Source organism: Balaenoptera borealis (genome assembly GCF_965194805.1).
Source record: "Balaenoptera borealis genome assembly, chromosome: 3".
Lineage (NCBI taxonomy): Eukaryota > Metazoa > Chordata > Mammalia > Artiodactyla > Balaenopteridae > Balaenoptera > Balaenoptera borealis.
The window spans coordinates 11,613,285-11,640,636 of NC_138866.1; the positions used below are offsets into that span (position 1 = coordinate 11,613,285).

Below are 27,352 nucleotides of genomic sequence, written 5' to 3' on the forward strand. Positions count from 1 at the left end.
GACCCCCACTCCCCACCAGCTAGGTTCAGTGCCCTTATAACGGGTTTCCCTGGGCTTGTCATTGAAGAATGGAAAAACAAATACATGTTAACTCAGAGAGGCCTCCCCTGACCTCCCAACCCAGAACAGCAAACTCCTTCACACTCCCCAGACTGCTTAGCCTGTTTTATTCATTCTAGTGGCCTGTTTCAGCATCTGATGATATATTTTGTATTTCTGTTTCCTTGTTTATTAGCTGTCTCTCCCCAGGTAATGAAAGCTTTATGAGGGCAGGGACTTTATCGTGCTCACTGTTTATATCCAATGCCTCAACAGTAGTAGGTGTTTAATAAATATACTTGCTAAATGAATGAATGAATACCATTTATCTCACTGCAGGGTTGTCGCCTGTTGAATGCTCTGTTTTTCCACTTGAATTGTGACCATCCTAAAAACAGGGGCTGGGTTTTCCTGTTAACATCCATACTGTCAATAGATGTTTGTTGAACTGCTGAATGAACGAACTTATCTGATAAAAACACAGGATGGCAGGAAGTAGAAAGCCTCTAGAACAGGAGGTTTTAAATTTACTTTTGCAGTGGAATCCTTTCGTTAAGGGGTATCTGATACAGAACTTGGCTGCTCTGGTTGATCAGAGTCGGACAGCAGGGCTGGTTTGCTGTTTCCCCTCCTCCCCCCTTCCCCTTGCAAGATGTCCCCAGTCCCTCGAGAGTTCTCTGGGACCAGTTGGAAAACCACTGGTCTAGTTTGAACTCCCAGATGCACAGATGAAAGAGCTGGAGCCCGAGGGAGGGAGGTTCCCTGTAGTCTGTGGCTGATGTGAGACGAGAAGCCAGCCTCTCTCCCACTGAGCTTCCCAAAGCGACCCTTTTGGGTTGCTTGTGCTTTTTGCAGATGCTGCTTAAGTCTCAGTTCTGCTTTGAGCAACACTGGATCCCTGAGGAAATCACTCCAGCTCCCTGGGTTCCTCTTTGGAGAGCTCAGCCCACAAGCCAGTCAGCCACACAGGCTGTGGGTGCGGAGACCAGAAGCCAAAAGTCCCAGCCTGGCTGGAAAACGCATGAAGCCACTGTGATTGGGCCTGGCCTCCCTGAGGTCATCTCTGACCCCAGGTCACCCTAGAGAGGCAGAAGAACACAGCAATCCAGCACAGGACCTGGATCCAAGCCCCAGGGCCACCACTCACCTGCTCAGGTGTGACCCTGAGCTTGCTGCTTCACCTTGCCGGGACTCAGTTTCCTTGGCTGTAAAATGGGGATAACAACAGTGTCCACACCTCGTGGGGGTGGTTGTGATGTTTCAGTGACGAGACAGATAGAAAGTGATTAACATGGTGGCTTCTGGGTTATTGGACTGTGAGAAATGTTACAGATAGTTATTATGCAAGACAGGAGGGTAACGTGGCTTCTAATCCTCAGAACATGACATCTTAGAGGTCCTGAACCCCATTTCTGTTGTGGGTGTAAAAACAAGGTTATGCTCTGCTTCCAGGCCTGGCACATACGTTCTCTGTCTGTCTCTCTCTGTCACCTGCATGTCAATGCCCAGGGGGACTTAGAAAGCCTCCCTCAGCCTGGATCCCTGGATGACTATGTGGAGCAGAGCCCGCTCCCCACTCCCCAACCCTCCTCCATCCAATTGGACTTACATGCGTGAGAAATAAATCTGTACTGAGTTAGAGATTGCAGGGTTCATCTGTTACAGCAGAAAGTATTTCCTTAACTAATTATCTATTTACTTACCTATCTATGTCTATTTCAAAGAGACCACATAGAAATCTACCACAATACTAATCATCTTTTTCTACAATAAACATTAGTGACTTTGGTCAACAGAAATCAGTTTAGATTTTTTAACATCGATTTTTAGAAACCAACAGACTGACCTCCCTCTCTGTCCTGTCTACCCTCAGTCAATGTCATAGGCCTGTCGATCCCTGCACCTGGGGTCTCCCAACCCCCGCCTCTGCCCCTGCCTGAGCCAGCTACACAGACTCTGGAAGGAAGAGAAGAAAGCAGCCCGCTGGCCTTCACTGCCCTCTCGGATATTGCCTGCTCTTTATTCTTTAAGAAAGAGTCCCACATTTGCGTGAGCTGCATTCTTCTTTCCTTCCCCCAACTCCTATCTTATGGAGGAGTTCTTGGGTTTGAAGCTATTTCTCCCCAACAGCAGGGCCAGCCCTGAATGCTAGGTCTTAGACACTGAAGAGGTGGCAATAGCTTGTTTGTCAAAGTAATGGGAGAGATGATTCTAGAAGTTCTAACTGCTCTCACCGAGCCTCATGCGGTCTGCTCATCCAGTCTGCTCCTGGCTGCAGGACAGAGGGCCAGGTCTATCCAAAGCCATTTGTCTCCGTGAACTCCCCACCATACCTGACACGGGCCCCTAAGCCTGCTATAGAGGAGGAAGCACTTGATCAGGATTCGGGAACTTTGGGATCTGTTCCCAGGCTGGCTGCTTGGTACAGTGATGGAAGCACAGGCTCTGGAGTAAGGATATCCTAGCTTTGAATCCTGGCCCATCTGTATCATGGGCATTAACAGCAGCTACCTTTCTGGAAAAGACAGCCTGGCCCGTTACCTCAGGCTTTGTGTCTCCAAGTTCTGCCTTTCCCACCGTCCCGGCCGGTCTCGCCAGCAGCCAGGCCGTGTGGATACCAGTTACTATTGCCAGCATCGTGCAATGGGAGAGACGGGCCGGTGGAGCTTCTTTCCTGGACTTGAGAGGCTGGGGCAGGGTGGGTGGGGGGGGGGAGGGCAGTTTTCTGCGTAGAGTGGGTCAGCGGTGGAGGCCGGCGGCAGCCAAGCCGGCGCTGTGTCCTCCATGGCGGGGCTGGGGACCACACTCAGAGTAGCAAAGCGCTGGAAGCGTCTGGTGGGGGAGGGGGTGAGGGTGCGGGAGGGGAGCGGGGCCGGGTGGCCGGACGTTGTGAGCAGAAGACCTGGTCCTAAGGTCACTGCATGTCAAAGTCAGAAGAGAATTTAAGAGTCAGTCCGGATCTGGCTGAAAATGCCTAACCTCAGTCTAATCATGCGGAAACATCTGACAAACACGAAATGAGGAACTTTCGTGACAAAGAAAAGATGGGGAGGGGGCAGGGAGGGAAACCTGTATTCCTTAAAGATGCCAATGCCATAAAAGACAAAGAAAGGCTGTAACGTTCCAGATTAAAGGAGGCAACTAAATGCGATACCTGACCTTGGATTGGACCCTGAACTGGAGGAGGAAATGCTAATAAGAGCCTTGTTAGATCAGTGACCACCTGGAATACAGGCAGTGCAGTGGAGAAAAATGGTGTATTGATGTAAATTTACGAAGCAGACAACTTTAATGTGGTTATGTGAGGGAATATCCCTATTCTCAGAAGTATTTAGGGGTAAAGGGCCAAGATGTATGTAACTTGCCCTTATATGATTCAGGAAAAAATTACATATGCACAGAGAGAGTATAAATGATAAAGCAAATGACGTAAGATATTAACAGTCCACAAGGGGTAAGTGGATGTTCCTATTTTAATGTACTATTCCTATTCTTGAAGTTTTTGAAGTCTGAAATGTTCTCCAAATGAAAGGTTTTCTCAAAAAGCCAAAAAATTAGTGGGAAGCAACTGCATAGCACAGGGAGATCAGCTCTGTGCTTTGTGACCACCTAGAGGGGTGGGATAGGGAGGGTGGGAGGGAGGGAGATGCAAGAGGGAAGAGATATGGGAACATATGTATATGTATAACTGATTCACTTTGTTATAAAGCAGAAACTAACACACCATTGTAAAACAATTATACCCAATAAAGATGTTAAAAAAAAAAAAAGCCAAAAAATTTAGCAGCAGAACTGGTTATTTCAAACAAAATCCCAGGTGGAACCCTGCGTGTAAAACAGGGACAAGCAGGGTTGTCTGGGGTCAAGCCCGGTCCTGTGTCCCTCTGGTGGCCCCTGGGGTGCCTCCTGGAACCCAGCTTGGAAACCACTGAGTGGCTGCATCCTCCACATTTGGAGCGGCCATTCCTACATCCTCACATCTACTGGACACCCACCCACACATCTGGTCGCATCTGAGCCTCGCCACAGCCCCGAGAGGGGTGTTCCCAGCCTCTTTTTGAACGGGGCTAGAAACCAGAGGCTCTGGAAGATTAGTACCTCCTCGGGGCCACGCAGCCCAGGTGTTTTCTATGTGCTCCCCCCACCTCTACCCTGCACGGCAGGTCTTATCATCCCCACCTTACACACAAGCAGAGGCCCCATGAGATTCAAGTCTAAGGCTACAGCACTGAAGCTGGGTTCAAACCCATGTCCTTGAACGAACCCTCACATCCCTGCTCTTCTTGGCAGAACTGCTTCCTCTCCAGTGAAGAGGCTGAGGCTCTGAGTGGGGCAGCCCAGGCCTGCTCGGGGCACAGGTGAGACTGGAAGCCGCTGGGTTCACAGGCCGGTGCTCGCTCAGCAGTGGGAGGGGAACCCGCTCTCTGGCTCTTGCCAAGAAACCCACCTGTACCTGGTGGGTCTGTTCCTGGTGGGGAATCTTCACACGGAGCCTTGATCCCGCCCTGAATTTCTGGGCTCAGATCTCCCTGCCTGGAGCTGGCTTCTGAATCAGCAGAGAGGTTCCTGTCTCCCTGCCCCGGCGCTCCTGCCCCCCCCCCCCCCACCACCACCCCAACCTCCAGCCAAGGACAAGGAAACTATGAGCGTCCTTGTTCTGTTCAGACTTTCACGGGCTGAGCTCCGGCAGTGCCTCTCTGTCTTTCTTTTCCTTCAGATTTAGCCATTCCCTCCCCCATTCCCTGCTCGCTGCTAAGTTTTTAGTAAGTAAATTCACTGTCCGCAAAACTCACAGTGTTTGAAGCCACTGCCAAGGCACTGAGTGTTTAAAAGAACCGCAGGCTTCTGAGTAAACGGGGACTCGCTGAGGATGCAATTGCCCATTTCAGGCCCAAAGCTGCCTCGCTGATAACGGCTCAGGGTCTGTAGAGCCCTGGGCCCTGACTTTGCCCCAAGCCCCCGCAAGGCAGGGAGAATGACTGCCCAAACGAGAAGTTCAGAAGGGGAAGGTAACTGTCCTTGTTAAGTGCCAGCCACTGGGCTGGACGCAAACTGCAGACTCATCTCAGTCTCACAACAGCCCCGTAACGTGGGTGTAGCTGTGCTGACTTAACACAGGCGAAACTGAGGCTCAGAGCACCGAAGTAACCTGAACACAATCACATAGCTGGGAAGGAAACCTGGATCTCTCTCTTCCACGTTCCTCCAAGGTCCCAGGCCCGCCTGTCTGTTCTCGCTGAGGCTGCTCCCAGCGACGGGTCCTACGGGGCTTTGTCTCTTTTCCTGCCTTGATCCAGTTGCTCCCTCTACACACCACGCAGGACACCCCCTGAGCCTGCCTCCCCCCCACCCCCGCCACCCGCTGCTGATCTGGGGCTGCCTCGCTCTGAGAAGGTCTGAGAAGGTTCTGGCCAGCCCTCTGCCACGCCACAATGGGGACTTGACCTCCAGCCTCACACCGCTGCTGTGGGCTCCTGGACAGCTTTCTGGGTTCCACACCCCTGGGACAGAGCAGGTCCACCTCTGAGAGCTCTGGGGGGTGCAGGCTGCTTGCTGACCCCCACCTTACTTCCTTGGAGATTTCTGAGGCGGTTTCTCAGCTGTGGAGCTCACACGCTGGCCTGTTCTCTAGACTCTACACTGCATGGGACACCCCATCTCGAGGTCTGACTTCCACCCCATGAAGAAAACCCTCCACTCAGCATCCCGTCTCCACTGCTACAACCCTCTCTTCCAATCACATTTCCAATATTATGATAAAGGGTTAACGTGCAGCTGTAACTCAGGGTGGCATCGGCTTACGGGGAACAGTATTCATTCTCCCAATTGACTGTTGGACCCAAGTCCCTTTAATCCAAAAGAGTGACTCCAACCTGGAACTGTAGCCTGTTCCAGGCCTGTGAGGAAGTTTTTCTAGGGTGAGGGGACCTTGCACCATCCCCCAATCACACACTAACAAATGTTTTCTGTTGGCCTGTGGCCACACTGGCCTGCCCTTCTCCGAGGCAGATGGAGAATCCCTCCCCTAAAACAGCCACCACTGGTCGAGCCTGCTAGGCACCATGCATTGAGGTTGACATTTTACATATGCTGTTTCCAATATTCACAAGTGACCAAGCGTGGCTTCTGAACCATTAGGGGCCTTAGTTTTGCCTCTTTGTAAAACAGCTTCCTCAGATGAGGAAACTGGGTCTTATGGGGTTAAGGAAATCACTCAAGGTCACACAGGTAGTAAGTGACAGATCAGGAATTTGAACCTAAGTCTGTATGGCTACAGAGGTAACAATCCTTCCACTCTCCATTACCATGGCTGTCATGTACAGTTACACAGGTTGCTTACTGCACAGAGACATCCAGCTGAAGGGGTAGTCAGGGGATGAAATCCAGCCAGCATTCTGTTCAGTAAGGTGTGCACCACGGTGCAGTGATGCCTGAGCTTGTCTGCCTGGAGGAGCGCTGGGGTAAACTGATTATAAATGGTCCTAATGATTCCCTTCCCTACATCTGCACCCCTTGCTATGTGCCTTTGCAGCTCTTCTCATCAAGAAGGGAAGTCTGGTTCCTCACCCCTTAAATCCGGGCTAGTCTTGTGACTAAACGAGTCAGTGAAATGTGTCAGACTGGCATTGTGCCAGTTCAAGTCCATACCGAGAGGCCTTGTAGGCTGTACTTGCCCACTTGGACCCAAACTACCGCCATGGGTATAAGCTTGGGCTAACCTGCTGGAGAATGAGAAACACGTGGCCCAGTCACCCCCACCCCAGACCAGTCAATAGCCAATCAACCACCCAACACATAAGCAAGGCCATCCTAGCCCAGCCAGCCTCCAAACGACCCCCTCTGACCACAGACCCTCAAGTCAGCCCAGCCAAGCTCAGGCACACCTGACCAGATCAGCATAACTGCCCCACTGACTTCTGTAACTGATTTATGTGGCCATTATGGGTTGAATTGTGTCCTTCCAAAATTCATATGTTGAAGTCCTAGCCCTCAGTACCTCGAAATGTGACCTTATTGGGACATTAGGTCTTTGCCGATATAATTAGCTAAGATGAGGTCATACTGTTGTAGGGTGGGCCCCTAATCCAATATGACTGACATCCTTATAAAAAGGGGAAGTTTGGACACAGACACGTACACAGAGAGCACACCATGCAAAGACTGGAGTGATGCTGCCACAAGCCAAGGAACTCCCAGAAGCTAGAAGAGAGGCCTGGAACACCTCCTTCCTTACAGCCTTTAGAGGGAGTAGGGCCCTGCTGACACCTTGATCTCAAACTGCCAGCCTCCAGAACTGTGAGACAATAAATTTCTGTTGTCACCAGTTTGTGGAACTTTGTTACGGCAGCCCTAGGAAACGAACGTAGCACCTTTTCCTAATTCATACAAAGGCACAGTATGGGCTGGCTTCCTTGGCTGCTTCCACTGTGGCAGCCAACCATGGCTCTCCTCCCGGCCCCCAGGGAACCCACCGAGGCTGCTCCTGCCCCAACAGGCTTCTGAATCTGGGAAGGCTTCTCCAGTGCTTTCCAAGGGCTCTGGAGTTGTTGAGGGGAAGGGGTCACAGCCTCATACGATATCGCTGCTCCAGGGATCCGGAGAGCGCCCCCAGCCCGGGTCCCTCCCGGCTGCCCACCTACCTGGGTTGCCGAGGGCCATGGAGTCGTAGATGAGCTTACAGGTCTTGAGCAAGGTGGAGATCTTCTTCTCGGGCGAGTAGGCCTTGTGCATGCTGGCAAACTTCTGCAGGATCTTCTCCATGACGGGCACCTCCGGCACGCTAGTGGTCACGCCCAGGTCGGTGGTCGTGGTGGCTAGGATCACCAGCTGGTTCTCCTTGAGCTGCTGCAGCGAGCCGTCCTTGCTGTGGATCTCACGCAGGCATGAGTTGATGGCTTCCTTCAGGGGCTTCAGGACACACTTGTACAAGGCAGACTCCACAATGGCTTCTGCAGGTGGGAGAGAGCAGGAGGGTGAGAAAACCAGCTGCAGGGATCCTGCCCCCACGTCTTGTTGCCCGGCAGTGTGGCTATCCCCATCCCATGTCCCTGGAAGGACATACTCACAGCCCCGGCAGGTACAGCCCACAGTTCTGACAGGTGAGACAGTGTAGTACATTCAACAGAAAGCCACACTGCCAAGGGCACAGGAGCCACACATGGTATCTAATGCTTTTCACAGGGCCTGGCACAGATTAAACTCTCACAGGGCTGCTTACTAGTACACCACCTCAGAGAGCACTATGCACATGGGAGTTGTGCAGTATACAACCTGTGCAGCTGTACCTGGAGGGCCTGGGTGCCCAATAAAAGTTTGGTAGAGTTATTCTTGATGTGTCTCTTTCAAATTACCAGATCCATTTGAATCTAGTCTCAAGAATACAGTATAGCCAGAACCTGACTTCTTACCATTTCCACAGCTACCACCTTCACCTAGGCTGTCATCATCTCTTACCTGAGTTATGTTAATAGTCTCTTGCCCTGGTTTCTTTTAGTCCATTCTCAACACAGCAACCAGCATAATCTTGTTATACCATGTTTGATCATGACATTCCTGTGCTCAGAACCCTGTAATGGCTCCCGTCTCATGCACAATAGAAGCTGAAGTCTTTCCCGTGGCCCACAAGCGCCCTCTGTGACCTGCCCCCGTGACCTCTCTCACTCATCACCTTGTTTGCTCCCTGTGCTCATGCTGCTCCAGCTACCTTGGCCTTCTTGCTGTTCTGCCAACCGGCCAGGCTTGCTCCTACCTCGGGGCCTTTGCACTTGCCGTTCCCTTTGCCTGGAGAAATGCACATGGCTATCCACATGGCTTATTCCTTCATTGTTCAAATGTCATCTTATCCCAGAGGCGTCCTGATGGGCTAGTGGAATGAGAATTAGGCATCTCTGATCTCACAGCAACTGTGCAACATACATGCCATAATCCCCACTCTACAGATGGACCAACTCAGGCTCTGCTGGTGCAGGTCACACAGCTAGTTGGGGTCTAAAAACAAGGATTTGAACCCATGTCAACTTGACACCAAGGCAATGTTCAGCATTGGTTGACAGTAGGGAAATATTCTTGTAAAGTCTTTTTGGCTCCACCCGATCCCCAGGGTCTCAGCTATTGGCCCAGTAGGGGAGGTCCCAAGTCCTGTCCCTGTAGGGAAGACACCTGAGCTGCTCTATCCCTGGGAGGTGAGGGAGGGGCCCATGTCCCCATGGCGAGTCTCAGTAGAGGCCAAGATAACCCTTCCCCACCACGCACGCCTAGGGTTGGCCCACGTCTGGGGCTGGGGCTGGTCCTGGCTGTCTTGGTCCTCATCCTGACGCCTCCCTCTTCCCCTTTGCTTTTCCAGCCTCTTCAACAGGACGACACACGGCTGCCCTTGCCTCCGTCACCCCACTCCCATCTATCCTTCCAGGCCCTCAGAGCCTCTGCAGCTAGAGGCGTGCTGACCCAGAGGCAGGGACCTGCGGTCAGCTTCCCCACCGCCCCTGGCTCCCGTGTAACCTTGGCCAAGTCCATTCCCCTTCCCGGGCCTTTTTCCTCATCTACAGAATAAGATGGTCCATGCCCTCTAGGGTCCCTACATCTCTGCAGCCACCAGGTCTCCTGCAGGGACTGACTCCGACCCTCAGCAGCCATGCATGTTAGTGCTTTTTTCTTTTGTGCCGCTAATCGCTCCTGGTGACTTGTCTCCCTAACAAAACCAGGAGCATCCTGAGGGTGGGGGTCCCGCCCAGCTCTCAGGTGGTTGAGATTCTGCCATCTAACTGGGCCCATGGGCCGAACTCAGGAGGAAGAGACAGAACAGCAGAGGGGTTAGTTCACGGAAAGGGAGGATCATCTGGGATTATCCCTGGCTCCCACCCGCTCCCAGCCCCTGCCCAGGACAGGGACCGACCTAGCTCCTCCTCGGAGTGCAGGGCGGGGTCCACCAGGGCCTTGAGCTCGGTGCTCTGCAGCAGGTAGCTCTTGAGCTGGGTCATCATGGTGCGGATTTCCTGCAGCATCTCCATGCTGGAGGTCTGGTGCGCCATCATCTCCAGGCTGTACACTTTGTAGTCCTGCACCAGGTTGCCGAAGTACGAGGCCTTGTCCTGGGCCAGCTCCACCACCTTCTTGTACAGCTTGCGGTTGTTGGAGAGGAAGGCACTGAAGACGCTGGTGAAGCTCACGAAGCTCAGGCGGTGGCGGGCCTTGCCCAGGATCATCGACGACTTCTTCTTCATGCCGGGGCTGCTGAACTGCTCCAGCTCCTCCTCCGTGCTGCTGGTCGAGTAGGAGTCCTGGTCTGTGGCCGAGGAGGGCACTCCCAAGCTGTCTGAGAGGGAGGCCAGGGAGCCCTTGAACTCCGGGGTGCTCTGGGGCCGGGCATGCGGGCTCTGAGTGCCAGCTGTGGGGGCAGGACCTTGGCCTTCTCCAGGTGGACCGGGGGTGGGGTTCTCGGGGGCCTCCCCGTCCGTGGAAAGCTCGGCGGTCTCCAGGGGAACTGGGAGGACCGAGGCCAGCTGCCGGGAGAGCCGTTTCTTCCTGGGAGGTGGGACTGGGGGTTGTCGAATCTTCCTCGGAGGCTCTGGCAGGCTGCCCAGATTGCCGGCTTTGGCCACTGCTTCCTGGCCTTGCTCTGTGGTTCTCTGAGGCCTGTCCCCAGGGCTGTCTGAGGTCCCCTCGGGAGGCAGGCAGAGCGGGGATGCCCTGGAAAGACCCGCCGGCTCCCCCTCTGCTGCCGCCCCCCTGCGCGCCTTCCCTGCGCTCTGGTCCTCCAGGGGGACCGTCTCCGTGATGCGGCGTCTGGGAGGGGCAGCGGGGAGGCTCTTCTTCGTGGGCACTGGAGGGACGGGGGCCTGCAAGGGGCTGGGGGCTGCCCCCGGCTTCACCTCGTCCTCCCTGAGGGGGCCCAGGCCTGCGAGGGGACGTGGGAGCCTCTCACAGGCTGTCATGGGTGACTGGCTTGGAAGCTCCGGGGGGCCTGGGGTGTGGGGTGCCAGGCGGGGGGCAGATGCTGGGGGTGAGGGAGGAGGGGCCTCGGGATGCAGATGCGGGGTAGCAGCCGCCGAGGGAGAACTGGGCAGAGGGCAGGCCGGAGCGGGGGCAGGGGGAGGAGGCCGGCTGGAGCCGGGGGGATGGAGAGGGAGCGGCGGGGGAGGGGGTGCTGGGCGGCGAGGGGCCCACCTGGAGGTGGGTGAGGTAGCGTCGGAGGTGGGAGGCAACGGGCGCAAGGGGCAGCTTCCTGGGGGTGGCTGGTCGGCCGGCAGGGAGCTGCCGCAGTCCTCGATGAAGATTGGATTCACAAACCACAGGCGGCCGTTTCCTAAGGACAGCTCGATTTCACACGAGCAGTTTTCGTAATGGGCAGATGACCTGAGAATGGAGGCGGGGGGCGCTCCCGGGGCTGGGTCTCTCGGGCCCTCCACTGGGCTCCCACCTCCTCGCCGGGGGTTCAGCGAGGAGTCCCAGAAGCCTGTCGAGATGAGGGAGGGAGAAGCGGTCAGTCCTGAAGCCGGGCCCCAGCCTGGCCGGGGCGGTGTCTGTGGGCTGCGCGGGGGGCAGGGCGAGGGAAGGCCGTGCAGTGCTTGCTTCACCGCTCCGAGGGTTGGTTTCCCCTCTTGGACTGTTTTAAACCTCTCCCACTACTTCCTGCCTTGAGAGGGGAAGCCCCACGCCATCCTCCCCTGCGGTGCCGGGCTGGGGCCTGGACGGCGCTGGTGACAGGCTCAGCTTCAGTCCTGTCCCCTGGCGTGTGACACCCCACTGGGGGGGGGCACTCATACCCCAGGGTGCAGGTACATACGGGGATGGAGGGGACAGAACCCCGGTCCCGATGCTGACCGGCTGGGTGCTCTGGGGCAGGACACTGGACCTTTCTAGGCCTCCATCTAGTCATCCCTAGAATGGGGTCCTGACAGAGAAGTTGCTTTGGGCCTGTTTGGGCCACTGCAGTTGTCACAGCGGGAAGAATGAACTATGGATTGTAGCCAGTGAGCTCAGACCTGACCATCCAAGTGGGGGAATGCCTGCCCTCTGCAAAATGATTCTGCCTCTGGCCAATCTCAGTGTTAAAATAGGAAGCTGCCCTGTGCCCCCAGCTCAGAGAGCTGGAGCTCCTGCACTGCTGAATTAAGTCCCAGCACATGCCTTGCTCTTGACGCAGCCCTTAGCTGTGGCCACCAAAGCAGGCCTGCACTGATGGTCAGCTCCAGGCTCGTTCTGGGTAATGGGCATGGGACGTCCAAGCTGAAAGGGCGCTGGGGCTTGACTAGCTCAGAGTTCTTGACCTCTCGGTACCAGGCTCTATGGAGAATCTGACAAAAGCTCGGGATGCTCCCAAAAGGCCACAGGAGTACATTTTGAGAACAAGGTCACTTGGCTGGCAGGTCACTGCAAGCTCACTCAGGCAGCTCCTTTTGGAGGAGTATGGAACCCAGGCCTTGTTCCACGTGTTCATTTTAGAGATCGATAGTGCAAATTCCTTGTTAATGATTCGGCCAGGCCTCCAGCCTCTCACCCAGGGCTCTTTACCTCTGGGAGGGAGTCATCAGTAAGAAAACTACCAAAAACAGCATCAAAGACAATACCAGGAACAAACGTGCATTGCGTTCTGGCTGTGTGGATTCCTTGCTCTACAGGGACCATCTCACCAATCCCTGACCACAGGCCTCTGGTGTAAGTCCTCATGTTGTCCCCGTATGGCAGATGAAGATGAGAAAGCCAGGGAGATGAACGGTCACTGGGTTGGTGAGTGAAGGAGCTGGAATTTGAACTAGGTCACACTAGCTCTAAAGCTGAGAGTGGCATGGACATATATACACTACCAAACGTGAAATAGCTAGCTAGTGGGAAGCAGCCGCATAGCACAGGGAGATCAGCTCATTGTTTTGTGACCACCTGGAGGGGTGGGATAGGGAGGGTGGGAGGGAGACACAAGACGGAGGGGATATGGGGATATATGTATATGTATAGCTGATTCACTTTGTTACACAGCAGAAACTAACACACCATTGTAAAGCAATCATACTCCAATAAAGATGTTAAAAAATAATAAAAAATAAAAAATAAAAAGTAAATAAATAAATAAAGCCGTGTGCTGGGCCGCCGTGTTATGCGGCTGCCCTTCATAGGAACTTGCGACACTTCCCATCCTGGTTGCTCTCCTGGCGTGAGTGAGTAGTGGGGTGGTGAGCACCCCAGAACGGGGCGTGTGGTAAGAACACAACAGGCTCTTGACATCGAAAGAAAGGAGATGTTGCAAGATGGCCAAGGGCAGCCGTGCACGTGTGTGCACGTGTGCGTGCCCGCCCTAAGGGATGGGCACTCTCGGGGTTGTGGGTGTTTGCCACCTTGCTGGCCAAAGGGCTCAGAAACCCAATCAAGGTGAGCAAGGTGTAATCCCAGGATGGTGGGGCTGCCGAGAAACTGACTGAAAGAGAGCCGTGTGCATCCACAGGGGAGCAGAGCGGGACTCGTGGTTCAGCCCCGTCCTGGACAGAGACTCCCAAGCCTGGAAGTGCTGTGGCCGGCTGGCCCCACAGCGTCAAAGATGACAAATTTTCGTGTGACTTTCTGACACGCCAGGCTCTGTGCCCATGCCAGCCACCACCTGAGGACGTGGAGAGCCCGGAGGGGGAGGGTGCGTCTCCAGACTCTCCCTAGATCCAGGCGGGTTGTTCCTGAGGGCCTCCTGGGCCCTGTGCTTCACTTTCTTGGGCAGCTATGACCCCTCCATGACCGGTCCATTCTCCCGGGTACTTCGCATGGTCTCCTTGGAAGGCTTCCTAGCAAGGAGCAGCAGGGGGCCAGTCTAAGGTGACTGGACTGCAGCCCCATAGGTGAGCTGAGGTCCCCGAGGCTCACCTCCAAGTTCTCATAAGACCCTTCCTTTGGGAGAAGGTGCAAGTTATGGGGTAGACGATCAAGAGAACTGCCCACCCATGCTCGGACGCTCCCATTACCGCTCACCTAGATCGTGGCCATAGGCTGCCTCCATGCCCCCCACCCCGCCCCCAATCCATTCTACTCCTTGTGGCTCTATGCTGGACGTATGGTGGGCCCTTGATTGCTATTTGCCCAGAATCGCTTCCAAACCTTTAGCCTGGCATTCAAGGCCTGTGGGATCTGGCCCTGTACACCCTTCCAGTGCCGCCTACTGAATCTCCACCCCACTCTCTCTGCTGCTCACTTCTTCCCGAACACGACACGGGCTGCCACACCTTCAGGTCTTGGCTAATGTTGTTCCCTCTGCTTGGAATGCTTTTCCCACCCTCTCCACCTGGCAAACTCCTACTCATCCTCCAACACTCAGGTCAAATGTCACCTGTTTGGTGCAGCCGTCCTGACACATTCAGGCCTCGCCTACACTCCCCTGGGCTCCCCAGTCCTGGTGCACACTGCAGGGAGAGACCAACCCTAGGACTGTACTTCTCTGGTTTCATCCTGAACCATGGGAAGAGGTCTAAAGACAAGAAGAGAAGAAGTGAGAAAATGAGAAGAGGGAGGCAAGAAGGAGGGCAAAGAACTCCATAAGTGATGGACCACCCGCTGGACTGCCCGCCTCAGGATAGCAGGGGGTCCATCATGCACAGAAAAAAAGAAGACATTTTCCACCGCTCAGATTTGTATTCCTACAGGAGTGGAACAGACAGTGGGGTTCAGGGAAATGGGCCTGGGGCCTGGGTGATTAGGAACCGCTGCCCTGCCCCTAAGATAGGCCTAGTGGCTGTACCTCGCAGGGCAGAGGCCGCAAAGCGAATGCCGCTCTGAGGAGTGGGGAAGCTGGGACCTGAGGAGCTGCACCCTGGGCTCTGAGGGCCTATTAGGGAACTCAGCGGCAGTGTAGGTCTTTATGCTTAAAAACAAGGAAGTAGGTAACTTTCTCTGCAGCCTACACAATGCCAAGGCCAGGGGAGAAGCGGGACGCTGTCATGCAAGCCTAGTGGCTGGCCCGGCTGTGGGCATCTGTACCCACCGGCACTGGGCCAAGCTCAGCTCAGTGGTCGCGGTTCCCCTAAGGGCCTGTGCCCTCACTGCCTCTGCGCTGCCCTCGGACTGAGGCAGATGTTTTGCTGGCCCTGTGGCCTCCTGTGTCTCAGCTGGGGATGCCTTGTGCCAGGCGTCCACTCCTACAATCCTCAGAGGTCCCGGGCCAGGTCAGGTACCGGGCTGCAGATCCTGAAGGCAAAGGTGACAAAGGTTTCACACTTGAGGAGCCCTGGGCTACCGGCAGAACAAAGAGGGGATGAGTAAATGAAGCCAAGTATTCCAGATGCCGTGGAAACAGCTAGAAAGTCTGGTGAGATCAGTGGGTGAATGTTTTTGTGGCACCCTAAAGACGGGCTGTTGGGCAGCCGTCCAATCTGGAGTTTTCAATGGATTTTTAATAAGTAGGAAAATTCTCATTATATAATGTAAAGGAAAAAGCAAGTTACAGGCCAACTTGGAAGCACTATAGAACATTTGCTTTTTCTAAACATATTTTAAAAATATTAAACATATACATACTGCAAACATGTCTGAGAACCTCTGCAAATCTAACCCCTATCTATCACTGCTTTCTCTAGATTCCTTTTGCACTTAGAATCAACTGCACGCAGTTTAGAGCTGAACTGCTCCCTATGTTAGTTTTGTGGGCCCAAGCTTATACCTACATAGACCTTTTGAACGTTGGCTTTTCCAAGGCCAAACTCAGACTTTCTTACATCAGCTCACGAGCAAGCATTCTGGGCGATCACATGGTGCTGAGCCTGTAGGTCAAGAGCCCCGTTTCAGCAACATCATCCCTGTCTGAACAGCAGGGCTTGTGCAATGATTTGGATATTTATGACATTCTGTTCATTTTGTAAAAAGTGAGTAGAGTGCCAGAAAAAGAACCACTGCTGACACTAGTGATAGAAAACACATATGCCTCATAAACTTATTCCAACTATGAGATCATCAGGTGGGGATGTGGGTCGGGAGTCAGAGCCTGGCCGGTGGAGGGTCGGGAGCGGGAACCAGGGGTTAAGGAGAGGCTGAGCTGTGTGCAGAGATAAGCGTCTGCTGCCTGCAAAGCCCGGCTGACCTTCTGCTCCTGTCACGGAGATTCCCCAGCATCCTTTCACTAAATCCCCTTTTATCTAAGCTCGTTTGAGTGGGTTTCACTTCTCTGCCACAGGAGTGCCTTGCCTAGAACGACGTGCGATGCTCTGGGCACAATGCCTGGTGTGTCCGGGCCCTTGGCAAGTGCTGTTCTTTGCATATTTCTCATCACAACCGCAGGTGAAGGTCAGGGAGGTCTGCACATCCCAGAGCCAGGGCCTCTGGCCTCTGACAGGACGTGCCCTTTCAGCTCCGGGTCTCCATCCATTCTGGGGATGGACTGAAAAGTTAACCCATCCTCGGCTCCAGGGAAAACCTATTCTGGTGAACCTCGCTTCTGACCTTCAGCCCTTGGGGACACCAGGCCTGATCAGAACCCTCCGGTTCTTGGGATTTCCCTGGCAGTCCAGTGGTTAAGACTCTGTGCTTCCAATGCAGGGGGCGCGGGTTCGATTCCTGGTCGGGGAACTAAGATCCCACATGCCGCGTGGCATGGCCAAAAAATTAAAAAAAAAAAAAAAGAACCCTGATTCCTAAGCTTCAATGCACTCAGATTTCATTTAAATTCCCTTCCCAAGGAAGTGAATGCTGACATACAATCTGAACTACCGCCTGCTTCCCAGAGGGCACCTCCCCTCTCACTTCCTCAGCGTGCCCGAGGTGAAGCTCACCCAGGATAGAAGGGCTTGTCTGTTCCAGAAAGGAATGTGCTTCTCCCCAGAGGAGCAGCTTGTCTTTCATACAGCCGTTCCTAGGGCTCAGGGGCAGCCCCGCCCCCGCCCCCCCAGGTAAGAGGAAACTGCGGGTCCCTGAGGCAGTGGGTCTTAGGGATGCCTGCCTCAACCTACCCACAGTGAGGCTGCTAACCGACCCTCCTCTCAGAGGCAAGCCTCTCCGGATGGAGCTCATGCATCTCAATTGCCCTCCCAACTGGGCCTCAAAACTGGCAGCTGACTGCTCGTTGCAAAAAACACTGAGAAGGTCATGAGGTGCAGCTGAGGGGCAGTGGAGGGTCTGAGCTGGGAGTCAGAAGCCCCTGGCACACACCCCAGCTTTGCTCTTGCCTGCCTGGAGCATCTTGGACAAGTTTCTCAGCTGTGCTAAGAACTGACTTTCTATCTTTAAAATGGGGATGCAAGGATTGCACAAGATAGTGCCAAGGGCGTGGCAATGAGAGCGTCACCTGTGCCATTTTAGACCTTAGGAGGGGTGTCACTTGGACTGTATGAGTTACAAGACTCTCACCTGTCCCACATGAAGCTTCTGGAAGGGTAAGAGCCCAACAACTATAACATCTGGGGCCCAAGTTCAGTGTTTATTCCCAATATCAACTGAAAACTGGCCCTGAAGTTTATAAACTGGGTCAACCAGACCTAGCAGAGCCTGAGTAAGGAGTTAAGGGGCAGCACAAGCCAGCGGGTGAGGGCTGGAGCCCAGCTGCCCAGCCCTCCATGGACCCTGTGACACTGGACATGTCACTCAACCCCTCGTGTCTGTTTCTTCTGCCATAAAGTGGGGATCACAATAACAGAACCTGCTTTACAGGGTTGTTTGAAGATCTGATGAATCAGTGCAGATAAAGAGGTCAGTGCTCATTAAATGCAGACATCCGAAGGGCCTGGACTCCTCCTACTTCCTGGCCTTTGACCACGAGCTGCCTGTGGCATCTCTTGCATTGTTGTCTAGAGGCCTCTCTGGGTGGTGAACAGTGGCTGGCCTGGGAACCAGGGGGTATCGCCTCTGATCCCAGGTCGGCCTCTAACTTCCTCTGCACCCTGGGCCTGCCCTCTCCATCACCCTCCCCTCCATTCAACCAGCACTGGTGAAAATGTACTGCCGTGCTCAGTCACGTGCGGTGCAGGTTCCTGGGCACGGTTTAGACTTTTTAATAAAAAAATCGAGGTATAGTTGACTTACAATATTATGTTAGTTTCAGATGCACAATACAGTGATTCAAAATTTTAATAGATGATACTCCATTTAAAGTTACTATAAAATATTGGCTATATTCCCTGTGTGGTTTAGTCTTGATAAGGACTTATTAACTGCTTTGTTCATAACGAGACCTGACCTCTGCCTAGGATTGGGGGCCCGCAGAGGCGGCTGGCTTGGCTTCCTGGCAGCTCCAGACTTGGTGAGCTTGGGCTCCCTGAGGGTTAGCATGGTGAGGCCATGTCAGAGGTTGGCACTGGCTCAGCGAAGCCCGTCACATGGAAAGGGCCCAGTAAACATGAGCTCTTCTTACTATTATATGGAAGGGCTGGGATCAGAAACGCTCTTGTCTTTTACTCTCCCCTCGTCATCCCTCAAAAGGTCAGAAGGGTAAGGGGCAGGGCGGGTGTGCTGAATCAGGTGGTTGGGCAGGGGCAGGCCAAGGGAGTGGGGGCACACTCTAGCTCATGATCATGTTCACGCTGCTTTTCCTTCTGACGAGGGTGGGGTTGGGGACCAGGGCTGTGGCAGCTGCTGGCACCCAGGTTCCTGGCCATCGCTGAGAAGTCCCCTGGCGTTTGGTCCAGCTTCTCCCGGGCCCCGCCCCGCCACCAGGTCAGCCTGTGTGGGTCCTGACCAGACCCAGCTCCCTCAGACCCGGCAAGGCTGTGCATCAGACCTCCTGACAGCTGTTAAAGGCGCCACTCTGAAAAGAGGGAGAATCTCCCTGCCACAGGGGCTCAGCACCTGGGGCAGGGGTGCAGGTGGTCCCGTGGGAGCTGGGAGTCAGGATCCAGCTTGGGGTCAGCCTGAGGAGCCGTCCATCTGCACAGGCGGTCAGTGGGGGGCAATCCAGGGGCTCCATTTCCTAGGGCCCAGCCACCTCCCCTGACCCCAGAGGGGACTTACCCAGGCCCAGGTTGGAGATGGTCTTGAGGTCTGTGAAGCTGCTGGCCTCAAGGATGGCCTGGGGCAGCCTCAGCTTGAAGGGCAGTAAATCTCTGTGGAGACACGAGGGGTGGGAGGTCAAGTCCGGGGAGGGGCCTGTGTGTCCATTCTCGGCCCCCACCGCCCCCAAATCCTCAGCCCATAAAGGAAGAACCCCGGCAACCCCGCTGGCGGCTGGGATCGCCACACAGACTGGAAACTTCCCTGGGGGCCGAGGGGCGGAGTCCTGAGGCTGAAGGAGCAACCCGTCAGATCCGGGTCCTGTGCCTGCACTGGCCCCAGAGATGCTAAGACCCTCCTTGGGCGTGGAGGGGGTGGGGGGAGAGGCTTTATCCCCAGTTTTCTTGGCCCTGGAAGTCCAGGCAGCTTCTTCTAAAGGTGCTATTCTGGGTAAGGCGAGTGACCCACCCCCTCTAGCCCTCTGACCCTCGCTGCTCCACGCTGAGATGTGCAGCGGGCGCACAGCCAGACTCCCCTGGTGAACCTACCGCCAGGTACCCCCTGGCGAGCACACAGACAGACAGACAGCCAGCTCTATCTGCTGCCTTTGGTCTGAATGGGGATCTTTTCAGCGATCTCTCCAGAGATCTCCCAGAAGGGATCTAGACACCCTCCCCCTTTATTGTACAGATGGGGAAACTGAGGCCCAGAGAGGGAAAGGAAGATGTCCAGGCCTGGACACACGGTGGGTGGAGGGCAGGGTGTGCTGAGCCCCAGGCCTCCTGACTTCAAGCCCAGGGCTGCTCCGTGGGGCAGGAAGGGGAGTGTGGCCCTGCAGGGGCCCCAGGATGGCTGGTCCCAGTTCTACGTCTCAGCCTGGCATTCAAGGCCCATCACAGTCTGACCCCCTTTTCCAGCCGTATCCCCAGCTCTGTCAACCTTCTCCCCAAACCCTGATTCCAGTCATTGAAATCCCATCTGTCCAGGCCCACTGACAGCCTTGCGTGATGGCCATCCGTCCCCGGGGGTCTTCATGGCCTTACTGTCTATACCGCACCCTCCATCTCCTCCCTGTGAACTACATGAGAGCCCTGGAAGTTCCTGGAAGGGGCGGGCAGCTTTTCACGTCTCTGATGCCCCCAGAGCCCTCAGCACACACCACAGAGGCTCAGAGAGTGTTTGCCGAATGGACCCATCTAAACTTCAGGTACTGGATTGGGGGAGAGCAGGGCAGAGGCCGCCTGGGATGCGGGTCGCCGGGAAGCTTCCCAGACCACCTCTGCCCATCAATACAGGCTGTGCTGCTCCGCGGGGTGCCCCCACCCCTTCATAGGAAGTGTTTTCACCGGGGAAAAACACTCTGCTTATGGAATAGCAGGATGGGGGAAGGTGGGAGAAGATTCTGGGCCCTTTTTTGAGTTCCTGGGTTGTGGCCTTTGGCTTCTCCATTGTCAATGGGGTGGGCGTGGCCCGTCGATCTTTGCTTCATTGTCATAGTTGTGTGATTCTGAGCATCTGAGGCCGTCTGTGGGCCCCCTGTCAGCCCTTCCAGCCAGGCCAGGCCTGGACGCAGACCGGACGGGCCCTCAGTGCTCCATCCCCACCTCAGGCCCTGCCCGGTCACCACTACCCCACTTTCTAATTTTGAAGGGTGGCAGATTTCATCCCGGTGTTGCCTGTCTACCTGGTTGGCTGTCTGGCCTGCCACTGGGGCTTCCAAACGTTCCTGGGCCACTGCATATATTGAAATGGCCAGCAGAATCGCTCGGCTCACCTGGCACCCACCCCCGACCACCAGGGCAATCTCTGACACCCCCTCCCCACCTCCTCTGTGTACTGCTCAAGATGCTACAGTCGTGGCTGCCGATCACACCCCAGCCTGGGACCCCGGCGTCCAGGGCCTGCCCCAGCCTGCTCCCCGCCTCCTGCCCACCACAGAGCCTTCCCTTGCACTCGGGGCCTCCTGGCTGCCTCCCAAAATGTCATTTTCCTACAGTGAATGTCCCCTGCTCATTCCCACCTCTGAGCTCTGCATGGAGGGAACGCCCCCCTCGTCCCTTCCACCTATGTCTACTTAGATTCTACACGTTCTTCAAGGCCGCACCATGGACCTCCTCCTTCTCCATAACCCAGTACTGTTCAAGGATTTCATGCACGTCTGCCATCCCACCCCCATCATCCAGTTCAGCAATTTATCCAGGGGCCACCTCTTCTGATCCAAGGAAATGCATACACAGGATGGGGGTGTTGGTTGAGCATCTACTATGTGCCAAGTATCGGGCTGGGTGTTACCCAGGTTGGGCCTTACATCACATCATGTTATTATTATCGTAACACAGCAACCCTATGTAACACAGCAACCCTATGGACAGGCATTATTACTTTTGTATTAGTTAATTCTGGATCAGCTCCTGGGGGAGCTGCTAAGATGTGGATTCTCAGATCCTCGCCCAGGGGTTCTCAATGTTGAGTCTGAGTGTGGGTCAGGAATCCACATTTTTAAACAGCTCTCAAGTAGATCCTGATGACCACAGCCTTGGGTGGGAATCAGGGAGCCCAAAGCAAAAATAAAAATTAAGCACTTCTCCAGATATATAATATATATACATGTACATATATATGTGCATGTATATATACACCTTATAAACTATTAAGTCCTTAAAATGCATTCACAAAAGTAGAAATTTGAAAAATAAGATTTTTAGAGTAAGCGTTCTAACATTTGCCCCCTCATTCTGGTGGATCGGCTTGTGTAGCTCGTAGAGTGCAAACACCCCTCTCTAGAGGCCTCTGTCCTAGCTGGTGATGTTCAAACTTTGTTGACCATGACCGTCAGTAAGAAACACATTTGGCATCTTGATGTCATGTACACACACACACACACACACACCCCTAAAGAGTTTAGCAAAACAAGACTTATTCCAACTACAAGAGACACATTCTGATATTTTCCAGTCTAGTTTAACTTTTCATTAAAAAAAAAAGAGCCCGTCATGATCCCCTAAGCTGACTTTATGATCCCCTCTGGGGTGTTTTCTAACAGCAACAACTAATTCTCCAATTCTCTGGACGCCAATGGGATGTCCCACAAGTTAATGCCGGCACTAACTGCCTGTAGTCAGCACGGACTCGCAGGTTAAGGACTCAGTCCCACCACTTCGGATGCCCGTTGCAAGTCTCAGGCCACCTGTACTTCTGACCGGCTGGCTATAAATCAGGGGCTCTCATGACCCCCTCCTCACGTTTGAGAGTTCGCCAGCTCGGCTCACAGTACTCAGGAAAACCCTTTACTTACGTTTACTGGCTTATTACACGGATACAACTCAGGAACAGCCAGATGGAAGAGGCGCGTAGGCAAGCTTTAGGGGACAGGGCTCCCTTCCACGCCTCTGGGTTCACCACCCTCCCAGCACCTCAGTGTGTCCCTCAGCTGGGAGGTTGGTGGGTGGGGCTGAAAGTTCCAGCCCTTTGATCACCTGTCTTCCCGGTGACCCGCCCCATCCTGAGGCTGTCTAGGGGCCCCACCTGTTTATCGGTTAGCATAAACCCAGGTGTGACTGAAAGGGGCTCATTAGGAATAACAAAAGACACTCCTGTCATTCAGGAAATTCCAGGGCGTTAGGAGCTCTGTGTCCAGAAGCTGGACAAAGGCCAAATATATTTTCGTACCAATATACTGTTACCTCTTAGTGGGCGGTGACCCACAGATTAAAAGCCCCATGCTCCACGTATATTATCTCATTAGTTCTTTCACACAGGCTAGCTTTCTCTTCCCCTCAGGGGCGTGGCTCCTCCCGCCCCACCCAAGGTCCTATAAAGCTTTGGGGTGACCTGGGGAGTGCTTCCAGCGTGGAAGGCCCAGGCCTATGAAACCATATCTGCACCCCTGCAATGCCCCACGGCTCCGTCTTCTCACAGATCCTGGGTGACTTCTGTGGTTTTCAGAGTCAACCACTGCAGAGGGAAAAGCACGACTTCCTTTCAGTTAAAAGAATTTTAATTTTTTTTTAAGTGAGGGAGAGGCAGAAAGACAGGAAAAACCAGCATGAACTTTGGAATCGAGGGCCCTGGTAAACCCCTAGCTCTGCCATTCCTGGCTGGGTGTCATTTCCTTGTCTTGGTCTGACAGTGGACAGGACGCCCTCTTACGGGGTTACTATAGAAACCACGCAGCACAGCAGGGGAGCGTCTACTGGGAGCTTGTTCCTTTCCTCCCCCTGCTGGGAGCTCGGGTCATGGGTGCTTCTTGCGGGCCTCCGAGCAGTGCGGTCAGGCCCCTTCCCTCTGCCCCCCTAAACCAGGACCGTCCAAAGGCAAGACTGTGGCTCCTGGTCAAGGTGGCTGGGAAGGCAGCTCCGGTCATAGTGATAACAGCTTCCTTCGAAGGAGAAGAGGCCCAGCCCACCTCCCCCTCCTGCCAGGAGGATGGTGGCAGACTAGTCACCTAGGCTGGGTGCCCGGCCACCTCCTAGAGAGGGCGGGCCCAAGGGCCTCCTCCTTTCTTTCCTCATTTTGGTTAATGGCACCCATTTCACAAGGCTACTGGCTCCTGACCCCAGGCTGTGCTGAGGATCGGACCTCACCATCCTTGAAAGGGGCTTAGCAGAGTGCCTGGCGTGGAGGAAGTGCTCCAGGAATGGCCAAGCGTGTTCACGCTCCTGTACCCAGGATAGGAGCCCTGACGTCTCCCCAGGCTTCCCCTACTGCCCCGACCCCTCCCTGCAGTGACTGCCCCCAGCCTGCTCGGTTCCCCGTCCCCTGCCCCGGTGGGGGCCCGATGGCTGCGGCGCCTGGCTGGTGTCCCTGCTGACCTCGCTCCAGCCCACCACCGGCTGCGGCCACGTGGCTCTGCTCGAGTGCAATCTGTCCGTGAGCAGCAGCGAGCTGCCAGCACCCGAGGAAGGAGGTCCCCGCACGCAGCTCCTGGGCACGGCGTTCCAGGCCTCCCAGGCCTTATCCGCCCACCCATGTGTCCAGCTCTCCCCCGAAGCCATTCCCAAGCTGCCCGCAGCTTGCCTGCTGCCAGGCCTTTGCCCGCGCTGCGTCCTCTAGCTGAATTCTCTTCCTGTCCTGCTTTGCCTGGCCTCCAGTGTCACCCTTCCCACCAAGAGGGCCTGGACTCGCCCCGCGCGGGGAAGGGGAGGAGCTGCCGCTGGAGGGGAAGGAGCACAGGCGTCCTCTAGGTGGAGAACTGAGCTGTGTGACCTGAGGCAGGTCAACTCCAGCTGCAGCTTCTTCATTTACCGATACAACAGCAATAAGAGTACACTTGATCCTTTCTGGAGGATTCACTCCGTGCCAGACGCTCTGCTGAACAAGCTCCTTGCAAGGATCTCGCGTCTGGTCCTCGGCACGACCTGGGGCAGGGGTCGAGAGCCACATGAAGTGGGTCTGCGGTGATAACACCTCCCCGGCAGCACCGTGCGGGGTTAGAAAGAGCTCTGTGGGCAGCGTGCAGCACAAGCCCGACTCAACACAGACGCCCGGTCCACAGAGCTGGTTGTAGCCGTCACTGCCACGGTCCCACCCGGACCCCTTGAATGCCTTTCACCGGCTCTGTGCACCCATAGCCCAGCCTTGCGGGGGTTTGCTCCTGAGGGCCAGCACCCGTGACCCTCAGAGGCTTGTCCGGACACACTGGAGTCTCACGGCCTGCCCCAGTGGCCCTGCAGAGAGCCACAAATGCCTGGGTGTGCTGGCTTGGGGGTACAGAAGCCCAGCCCCGTGGCTTTATAGTGGGCCCCGAGGTCTGCTTTATGCTCCAGAGCTGCTGGAGGGATCTGGCTGAGGCTGGGACGGCCCCTGCAATGGACCCTTGCTGGGTTTCTCTCCGGTCCCTGTCCTGCGCCCCACTCCTTTGTCGCTTCCTCCTTGGGGGCAGGTCCTTCAGCGCCCCCTGCACATGGATCCTCCTTTCCAAGTGTGCCCCTAGGAGACCCCCAGCTAGGCTGTTACTATCATTTTCTTAGAAGCAGTTCCCAAACCCTGGTTTGCAGACAGGCTTGTTATAAATGCAGATTGTCTGTCCCTTTATCTTACTTCTTCCTCCAGCATCTATGGCATGGGTATTATCGTTCCCATTTTACCAAAGAGGAAGTTGAGAGATTAAGATTAGCTCAAATTCTGGGCTCTGCAATTACGTCATCATTCATTCGTTCATTCACTCACTCGAAGCACCTAGCATGGGCCAAACACTAGACTAGTGCCTTCTACTAAGGTAGAACTTCTCAGAATAGGAAAGGGCCTGACTCTGAGAGCCTGACATGTCATAACGTACAAAGGGTCAGGGAGCCACTGATGCTTTGCTTTGTGGGCCTAGAAGGACATGCTAGGTCATCAGAATCATCGTGGAGCGTACACAGTGGGGCGGCTGTAGAAAAGATCATGGACCTTGGAGCTCTATCTACTTTGAATCCCCACGCTGCCATTTACCAGATGCGCGACCTTGAGCAACTTCTCTCAGTCTCGGCTTCCTCATCTGTAAAATGGGACTAACAAGAGCACTTACCGGGTGGAATTGTTTGCAAGATTTAAAAAGATAATGGATACAGAACTCTAGCACCGTGCTGGGTACCTGGAGAGCCCTCAACAGGCAGCAGCTTATTATCAGCATCACCTGTTCTGCCCATGGGGTCCAGGAGGGTCCTGGTAGATGGGGGTGGTGGTGTTCTGGGTTGAGTGTGGCTTTCACCAGAGGCAGCATGAATGGTCTCTTTGAAGCAGGGGGAGGTGAGCCTGGGGCCCTGCACCCCAAGACATCTTGCCCAGCTCTGCTTAAGTCCCTGTAGCTTAAGCCATTGGTTTTTGGCACCAAAATGTATTTTTCAATTCCTGTTGACCTGCGACCAGTTCTGAATAAATAGACCAGCTCTGAGGGTGGTTACCAGACACCCTCTCCACCCAGCAGCTGCTTCACAATCACAAGCCCTCTCCCACGGAGGGAGGGTATCAGCCCTTCCTGCTGTTCCTACAGGAAGTTCCTTCTATAACTCCTCCAACGGGGCGGGTCAGGTCCGCACAGGACTCCAAGCTGTTCTGGAAGCCGGAATGCAGGAAGCTGGTATGACGGGCAGTGAGCCCAGGGGGCAGGTGGTGGTGAGGGAGGGGACTTTACCGGCCAGTCCAAGCAAGCAGCAGAGCCAGCACCCCCCTTCACAGTTACCAGGGTGAAGCCGGGGGACTGTCCCCTCTCTCTGCATCCTGTGGGCTCCACACTTCCCTCTGGGGGCTTCCCTGTGACACCCCCGTCCCCACCCAAGGTTGCATGGACATCTATTGCCATCAGATGACCTCCTGGGGGCCTGGGCTACTCACCTACTGACACAGTAGAATGCGATCAGTCTGAAGATGTCCTCAAACACAAGAACCGAGCCTTCCAGGTACAATACTGAGGAGAGAGGACAGAGGCCTTGGATGAGTGTCCCTGTCAAAGGGGAGGAAGGTCCCTGGGGAGGGCGTGTCTGCTCTGTGCTCACTGTAGGTCGCAGCACCTGTTGCAGCACCCGGCCTGCTGCGGCCGCATGTACGTCAGCTGCCCAGCGGACCACAGGGAGGTGAGAAATGAACTTCTGTGGTGTTAACCCACTGAGATTTCAGGGGCCTTTCTATCGTCGCAGATGGTGTTACCTTAACTAATACAAGCTCCTCATATTGAGCACAATAACACAGAAGACTCTAGATTGTAAAAGCAGAATTTAAAAACGTCTTGAGGGAATTCCCTGGCGGTCCGGTGGTTAGGACTCGGCGCTTTCACTGCTGAGGGCGCAGGTTTAATCCCTGGTCTGGGAACTAAGATCCCGCAAGCTGCACAGCACGGTCAAAAAAAAAAAAAAAAAGTCTTGAATTAAACTTTCAAGGTCATCTCCACTTGCCAATTCTGAGGGCTGTGACGGGCCAGCAGGAGGACAGTTTCCCTGTTCTGCTGTGGCCTCCTGGAGGTTCATTGGTCCAGGGGTGCTGGACTGGGGCCACTGGCCTTTTACCCAAGAACCCCAGGGCCTGTTAGAACCTCACTTGATTTGGCTGCACATGTAATCCAAGAGTGAGGGTGACCCCAATATTTTTCAGCTGTGACAAGGAAGAGGGATCAAAGCATTTGCCCAAGAGCCCATCCCAGGGTGGATATGGCTGCTCGGAGGGGCAGGGCGCCGGGGTATGGCAGTCAGTGCCCGAAGCTGGGGCGGACTGCCCAGGGGAAAGCGTGGCACCACACCGTGCACTGCTGCAGAGCCCCAGGGCAAGGGGCCCAGACCACCTGTGAGCCACTCATCAGGGCTCTCAGCAGCCGTCCATCCGCACACCTCCTGACTCTCATCCCAGGGCTCCATATGCCCAACAGGCGACGCTCCCTGCACGTGGGACCCCACAGTGTATTTTCCTGGGCCTCAGAGGGTCCAGGAAATATGTGTGCATCACACTTCAGTTCCAATTT

At 54.8% G+C, this 27,352-nt stretch overlaps 1 protein-coding gene across 2 annotated transcripts in view; it reads right to left on the minus strand.

Annotated features, from left to right (window-relative positions):
* The window catches only part of RIN3 (Ras and Rab interactor 3), a 122,722-nt gene that overhangs the window by 13,865 nt on the left and 81,505 nt on the right, over positions 1 to 27,352 (minus strand). For both annotated transcript variants that reach the window (XM_082384496.1, XM_082384495.1), the window contains exons 4-7: positions 26,236 to 26,308; positions 18,943 to 19,034; positions 9,932 to 11,491; positions 7,680 to 7,988 (exon numbers count right to left, since the gene is read on the minus strand). In XM_082384496.1, the coding sequence (XP_082240622.1) occupies positions 7,680 to 7,988; positions 9,932 to 11,491; positions 18,943 to 19,034; positions 26,236 to 26,308 (2,034 nt within the window). The remainder of the gene's footprint in view (positions 1 to 7,679; positions 7,989 to 9,931; positions 11,492 to 18,942; positions 19,035 to 26,235; positions 26,309 to 27,352) is intronic.